The sequence below is a fragment of the Gloeophyllum trabeum genome (assembly GCF_000344685.1).
Source record: "Gloeophyllum trabeum ATCC 11539 unplaced genomic scaffold GLOTRscaffold_00028, whole genome shotgun sequence".
NCBI classification, from domain to species: domain Eukaryota; kingdom Fungi; phylum Basidiomycota; class Agaricomycetes; order Gloeophyllales; family Gloeophyllaceae; genus Gloeophyllum; species Gloeophyllum trabeum.
The window spans coordinates 4335-12072 of NW_006920437.1; the positions used below are offsets into that span (position 1 = coordinate 4335).

General features: G+C 47.7%; 2 protein-coding genes across 2 annotated transcripts; one reads left to right on the plus strand and one right to left on the minus strand.

Moving 5' to 3' along the window:
* Positions 1-501: 501 nt before the first annotated feature.
* Positions 502-759, plus strand: GLOTRDRAFT_50897 (uncharacterized protein; the record flags this gene model as incomplete). The annotated part of the gene is made up of 1 exon (XM_007873128.1): positions 502-759. A coding segment is annotated over one exon (258 nt), but the record flags the coding sequence as incomplete, so codon positions are not given.
* A 2412-nt stretch (positions 760-3171) lies between these two features.
* On the minus strand, positions 3172-3402 carry GLOTRDRAFT_22647 (uncharacterized protein; the record flags this gene model as incomplete). The annotated part of the gene is made up of 1 exon (XM_007873129.1): positions 3172-3402. A coding segment is annotated over one exon (231 nt), but the record flags the coding sequence as incomplete, so codon positions are not given.
* Positions 3403-7738: the final 4336 nt, after the last annotated feature.

The window sequence follows — 7738 nt, forward strand, 5'->3', positions numbered from 1 at the left end:
GACTTTCACTCCATAGATAAATGAAACAGACATTAAAATGAATAGAAAGAAGAATAAAAGTAAGCATAAATATCATTCCAATGCCATAGATGAACTTACCTAAAATATTTTATGGAATCTTCCTCATGATGCCAGTGATCATGTTCTGGGCAAGTTATCCCTTTGCAAAGGCATGCCAGTCTTAATCAAAAACAATGAAGCAACCAAATGCTGCATTACAAATGGGGCCAAAGCAAAAGTTGTATCTTGGCATTCAGAAGACTCCTCAGGAAAATCAGTGCTAGAAACCCTATTTGTTGAGATTGTCAACCCTCCAAGAACAATTGAACTAGATGGCCTTCCAGAAAACGTAGTACCTTTGACCAGACACACTACGGACATCCAATGTAAAATGCGCAATGATGAGATAGTAATAATATCTCGGATTGCACAAACCAGACCATCAATACAGTTTCCTTACACAAGGAACCCCCCTACTTGCCCTTCAATATTCATGGAACCAATCTAAATCTCAGCAAAAGTTTCCGATTCAATATCAAAGGACACAAGAAATACTTTTTAACAGGAATGGTCTACCATGGCGAATACCATTTCAACTGTCGATTCATTGACAAAACTGGGACAATATGGTACAATGATGGTATAACCACAGGCAAACAGTGTGTAATTGAAGGAACCTTATCAAATACAGATATGACTGACTTAACCAAATGTAAAGGGAAAGACATTTCATTAGTAATATATGCACAGTGCTATTAACTAACATGAGACTCAGGACTTGTATCCTGCCATGCAAAGCAATGGCCCTCTTCCCACAAGTGGTGTTGTGTCCAGTAGTGATGTATGGACAGATGACTTGACAGCGAAGTCAGAAATGCAACTATGGCGGAAAGTCTTCGGTCGGGAATCTAACTGTAAGTCACGCAACTTTCCTACATGAGTGCTACAGAAATCAGCCAATAAGCTGCGGCAGCAGATTATTTTTAGATGTCCTTAATTGCCCACTAATAACAATCTTGTTTTGTCTGCAAATACATCTTCTTCATCCTGTGCTGCACAGCACTGGTGTCCAGTCAGGTTCCAGTTCGAAGCACCAAAAATTACCATATTTGGGTAAGGTTCAGGTGCCAGGCACGCTCTGAATCTCATTTCAGGTTTGGTCCTCACAAAAGCTGAACCACGGACCAGAACTTGAGACTGGTTTGGGGTTCGAGCCGGTTCTCACAGGTTTGGGAACCGAACTGTGGCATCACTACTTCGGTTGTTACATTGTTGGTAGCCGGCAACAATGATGAAGAAGCTGGACAATGGACTGTGGTGATTGTAGAACTTCCTTAGTCAGTACAGTTGTTGTAACACACACACACACCACTAAACCGGACCTCGTCCTATTGCATGAGGTACAGGATGGGTAATGAGCTAAGGAAGTTCTTAGAGATAGAAGTGTCCTCCTCTCGCTCGCCCAACCGTCCAATCCATTACTCTATATCCAAACATTGCCAGATGTTGCGCAACTTGGTGGCGCCCACTTTACACCCTCCCCACTTAGAGCAAGGCATTACTGTAGCAGTAATGTAGAGCGATACAGTTGTCCATTATCATTGGTAGTCATATTACAGATGAAAGCAAGACTTCAATGGTCATTTTACATAGTGATAGGAAGGGCGGCGAGATTCTATGATCATTATACAACGCGAGGCCGCAGAATCAGACTTGATGCAAATTTATAATACAGTCCTGACAATAGTGATATTAAGTCCACTGCGCAGGGCATCATTGTTGATGCTCCCCACTTTGTCGATGATGAATGGATCCGGAGTCGGTGTGAACTTCATGCCCATATCCAGCCCGCATCCTGCGAGATACTCAATGAGGGTGTCTTCATTCACTTTGTCTCTTGTAAAGGGGGGCAACAAACGAGTAGATGCCACTGTGATTCTCTTTTCTTCGATGGAAGCTTTGTAGTGCTTGGAGGCGATAATATGCAACATGTAGTCGATGAACGACTCTGTATCGTCGAGCTTATTCCCAGCGCAATCAAGGAATCACCACCACTTAACATGCATCAGTAACGACTGCGAGTCACCCTTGTTATCATTTGGATGACTGCGGCATCGGATGGGGCCTGGTGTATTGACCGTCAGATGCACAGGACAATAGCCCGGCCACATCATACTGACCTCTGGATGCGAGGGACGACCGCTAGAAGCAGCAAACTGAAGCCCCGCTGGAGGATCACGCACATCAGCAGGTGCCCCAGTTGCCAGAGAGCCCATGGATCAAGTCGGGAGGGCCCACCAACGTAGTGACTGTGGCTGACTGGATCACACAGTCAAAAGGGGGAGGGGATCCATGACCATGGAATGTGGATCCATGGCCACTGAACCTGGAATCCTCTTCATCTAAGGTGCTGGCCTCCACGAGGACTAACTCCATTATTCCATCTACCGATGGGCATTCCATGGACACTGCTACAATAGCGGCACCAATGGTGACCCATACCATTCCGGCCAAGTTTATTCAGCCATTGACCAAGGAACCCGCCAACGAGCCCCCGATGACCGCATCATCTTTTCAGGTGTCGGCTGAGGTGTAGAGGGCTTTGACAGTGTCGATGAAGACCTTTGGTAGGTTGAAGCAGGTGAGGACAGCCCACAGGGTATGTGTGTTCGATTTTGTCATATGCTTTTTCCTGATCAAGTGTGATGATTGCACCATCGTCCTCCATGGCTTCCGCAAAATTGATCATAGCCTTGGAGAGGCGAACTTGGCTTGGTTTGGGTGGATCAGGTGTGTGGTGTGTGCAGCTAACTGTAGGGCCAGTGCCTTGGTGAGTACTTTATAGTCAGTGTTCAGTAGTGCTATCGGGCAGTAGTTAGCTATTTCAGAGCGGTCTTTCTTTTTGAAGATCAGGCACAACCATCCCAGGGTGAAGTCGGTGTCATCATAGATGCCGCACCGCTGGATGTTTAGTGAAATGCATGGGTACACCCACGGGTGCGCGTACCCGTATCGAACCCGTAAGATAACCCGACCCCAGGACCCAAGGGTACTATGGGTATGGGTTTTGTCAGGGTTGCAGTGGGTATCACAGGTTGTGGGTATGCCCGCAGGTATGTAGAGGAAAAGTGAAAGCATTGATATTGTGTCTGTATTTATGTTCTCTACAGCATATGGAATGGCATCCCACCCATCCTCCAATGCCTCTTCAGGCCCATCAAGATCATCCAGAACAGTTATAGCTCTGATATCTTCATCCTTGACAAGTCCCATGAGACTCCAGGACCCGAGGCATAACAGAGTGCGAGTGCTCTGGGACAAAAGACGATTGCGTGTATGCAGTAAAAGGAGGCGGCTGCGGCTAAAGCAATGCTCGATGTTGACTGAGGTGGCTGCAATATTGTTAGCAATGACAGTTGCAGTAAAGATCAGAACATACCAGGGATACTTAGATGGTCTCACGCCATACACAAGAGCTTGGGGTACGTCACACAACATTCGTACCGCCATTTCAGTGGGCTGCCGTCGATGTATTCAGGATCAGTGTTAAGGTAGGAGTCGAGCTCGTCTTGCAGCTCCAGTGAAGAGGGTGCTGCAAGGGATGGGAGGCTGTCGAAGATGTTGCCTCCCTTCAGCTGCTGCACGTCAGGTGGTTAGCGTGATGTAACATCATGGCATCCACACACACCTTTGCAGCTGTAGCTGTGGATGCTTGCTGCTTCCGTGGACCTTCTGCATTCGCATATGAGCGCTGATACTCAGTACATATGATAGACTCTGCTGTATCAATCCACTCTTGCTCCCATCCCGCGCATTTGAAATAAGAGAGCTTGTGTCTCAAGTGCAGGACTGCAAATGATACGACAAAGGGGTTAATGATTGTAAGACTGTGAGGTGAGCAAAAGCAGCTTACCCATGGCAATCCCATAGAGCTTGGAGCTGTTGGTAAGGTTGTAGTAACAGTTCAGTGTTTTTTTGGCAATCCCGATTGGCAGCTCGTAGAGGCATGTCGTACTTGTCATGCTGGCAAATCGCATTTGTAAATGTATCATCGATATGGTCCATCGCGGGGATTACTGTGGCCAGGTTGGGTGTAGAGTGCAAAAATAATAGCGTTGCATCTTTCAGAATCTGTAGCTGCCTTAGCAAGCACCATGTTATGTGACTGAGAGTAACTATACCTTCAGTATGTCATGCAGCTGTTCGAGTGCGTGCCATTCTTCATTCGACAGCTTGAACACCCGTAAACCTAGGTTACGACTGCCCGCCATCTTGTCGCCAACCTGCCAGTATGCTAGAACAAACTCAATCATGTCAAACGTAGAATTCCATCTCGTGTGAACATCCTGTTCTGGGCAAGATCAAACTTGTTGCCTGCCTCATACCACGCTGATAGGAGGAATGGTTGGTGAATGGATAACCTTAAATGAGATGTGATGGAGCTGGGAAAGGGATCAGTAACAGGTATGAGGTCTTTTGAGAGTGTACTTCACCTTGAGTAATGCCAATCATACCGGGCACACAGTCTGCTCAAGCATCTCCTTTTCTGCTGGTGACATTGGCTCTACTTCATCTACCCAGCCTTCTATATCATCATCTGCTTTGTCCTCTTGTGACTCAGCTTCAGCAGCCGCAACATCCTCCTCCTCATCCAAACCCTCTGCCAGTGCAAGCAACTCAGCATCAACATCTTCATATTTGTCACCAGTGCTCTTTCTTTTTGGTACATCAAACAGCTTCAGTAAAGACTTCACAATGAGGTTAACAATATGGAGAAAGCAGCAAACACGATTGGCCTGTCCAGGGAAGTCTGGGAGGAGCTTCGCGAGCTCCTCCGTCATTGTATCATTGTTACTAGCATTATCGCATGCGACTCCAAGGACCTATCATTCCACGGTGAGTGCAAATAGCTTACGAGGCACAATATCTTTGGCTTACTTTGTCTGTTATTCCGAAATCTTCAAGTACAGAAGCCAGCGCTTTCGCAAGATTCTCGCCCGTATGAGACTGTTCAGAGATTAGCGAGATGGTTCATTTAATGTGGAAGGTGTGTATTCACATAAGGCATATTGAGCACATCAAGGATGATACTCAATGGATCTCCCTTGTTGTCGCTGTGTAGCCCAAACACCCCAAATAGGTTCTGGTTGGGGGAACTCCATTCGTCTGTCGACACACTGAACTTTCCCTGGTACATCTATCATTTGTCAGCTCTTGTCTCGATACATTCTATTTCACTGACCTGCAGCTTCGCAGCGGACTGCAGCAAATACCATTCGGACATCTCGGGAGACAGTACTTGCTGATGGCAAGTAGTATTCAGGATGTCCGGTCTTCATCAATGACTTGAAGCCCTGATCCTCAACTATCTTGAACAGACGAAGGTTTTCGGCAACCCAGCAGACTATCTCTGCACTATGTCAACACAACCCATTAGTCAGGTCCTGGTGCTGTGTAATGGGTGCTCAAGCACGTACCGTGTCTCGGTCTTCGTATGCGCCCTCACTGAGTAAGTCTGTTTACCCCTCCGGTTTCTCTCGAAGGAGCCTGATATTGACCCAATGCATCCTATCATCTTTCCAACACCCTCACGTGCCTCTCTACTGTGCCCAACTCCTCCGCTGCTTTCAATGCCTCCTTGCCCCTTTCACGTGCTTCCGCATGTTGCTGGTTGAGCCAGCATCTTTCTTGTCAAGGTACCGGTGTATCTGTTCCTTACATCCCCGTCCCATGCACTGGAAGGCATGGACCCGATGTCCACCAAGCTCCTCAATGCTGGGTGTCGCTTCGAAGAAGGCATAAATTGGTGATCTCCATTTCTTGCTCAGATGTTCTTGTATCTGATTAGTCTCATAGGGCAAGCTGAAATTAGGGTCGTGCTCACCAAGTTCAGCATCAGCTTCTTCTGTAGCCTTCGCCTTACGTCTGGAGTCCCTCGTCTCTTTCTCGCTTCCGCTGGTCTCATTGCCGTCGACATCGATTGTTATTACAATCGAGCCATCGAGCCGTGCATCATCTTCCTCTTCTGTACAAACAGATGCGCAGATGCCTAGTGAGACTTTGATGCTGCAGGCAGCTCCAGTGCACTGGCCCTTGGCTTCTTCTTTGGTGCCATATTCTTCTTCTCTTCAGCAGCCTTCCTCTTCTGTTGGGCAAGTTCCAGATTTGCGGCATTCTCTGCTCCACGTTTGGTAAGATTGTTTGTTTGTCCAGCCATCTGGAGATAGCAAGGTCGTAGCAATGATGGGTACCCAAACTTCAATGGGTTATTGTTAGTTGGCCTGTGTGTGCAAATGGAGCGAAAACTGTACAGCTTGTTGCTATATACAGGAAACTATATCAACACGAGACTCTACCAGACTACCACATTAGGCCTGCCATGGCTTGTTTCAGCCACGGGTATGCCCAAACCCATGGGTAAGGGTACATGGGTTCACGGGTCACCAGAATATGACCTGATCCATACCCTTACCCATGACCCACACGGGAACCCGTAACCCGCGCATTTCACTATGGATGTTATTGAATACGGCTCTCATTACATGGAGGACATCAAAGGATGGGCTGTTAGGGTTCTGTTGTCAGCAAGTTTCGTGACGCTCTGCAAGAAGTTTCCATATTTCATAGGTGATCCCGTCCATGCCCGGAGCGGACCCCGATTTGGATTTCCATGCCGGGGATCCCGGGGCTGTCGTATTCAAGCTCAGCAGGGCTGCCTGACTTTGCTGTGTGCTTGAGTGGACCCGAGAGTCCCCACGTAGAGTCTTCGAGTGTGCAATACACTGTCAGGCCTCCTTCTCAAAGTCTGGGCAACCGCCTTGCCAGGCCATTGGGAGTGTAGCTTGTTCTCTGTCCCGGAATCATTCCCTTCACCTTGCTCAGCATGTGCAAAATTTGTCCCTAACCCCACAAATGGTATGTGGGTCATAGCCAGAGACAATACGGCATCCATCTCATAAACTGATATGGTCCACGACCGACCTCTGCCTAGTACCACCTAACGTTCGTGGGTGTTTCCTCCAGGGTCCCATTCATCTCTGTCTCTGCACGAGCCTGACTGCCATTCACACCTTTCCACAGGTTCTGTCTGAGGAAGCTCATCAACGTCCACTAGGCATCCAGGCGACTATTCAATGGTACATTCCATCGAACACACAGAATGGTCCATTGAACACACAAAAGATCATGAGGTCTTGAATGGACTATGGCAATGTCCATGGGAGCGTTCAATGGTACGTTCCATTGCCCAGATAGATATGGTCCATTGAACCCGGAAGAGATCATGAACGTCCATGGGACATCCAGGGGAGCGTTCAATGGTACGTTCCGTTGACCAGATAGATATGGTCCATTGAACCCGGAAGAGATCATGAATGCCCATGGGACATCCAGGGGAGCGTTCAATGGTACGTTCCGTTGACCAGATAGATATGGTCCATTGAACCCGGAAGAGATCATGAATGCCCATGGGACATCCAGGGGAGCGTTCAATGGTACGTTCCATTGCCCAGATAGATATGGTCCATTGAACCCGGAAGAGATCATGAATGCCCATGGGACATCCAGGGGAGCGTTCAATGGTACGTTCCATTGACCAGATAGATATGGTCCATTGAACCCGGGAGAGATCATGAATGCCCATGGGACATCCAGGGGAGCGTTCAATGGTACGTTCCGTTGACCAGATAGATATGGTCCATTGAACCCGGAGAGATCATCAGGTCTTGAATGGACTATG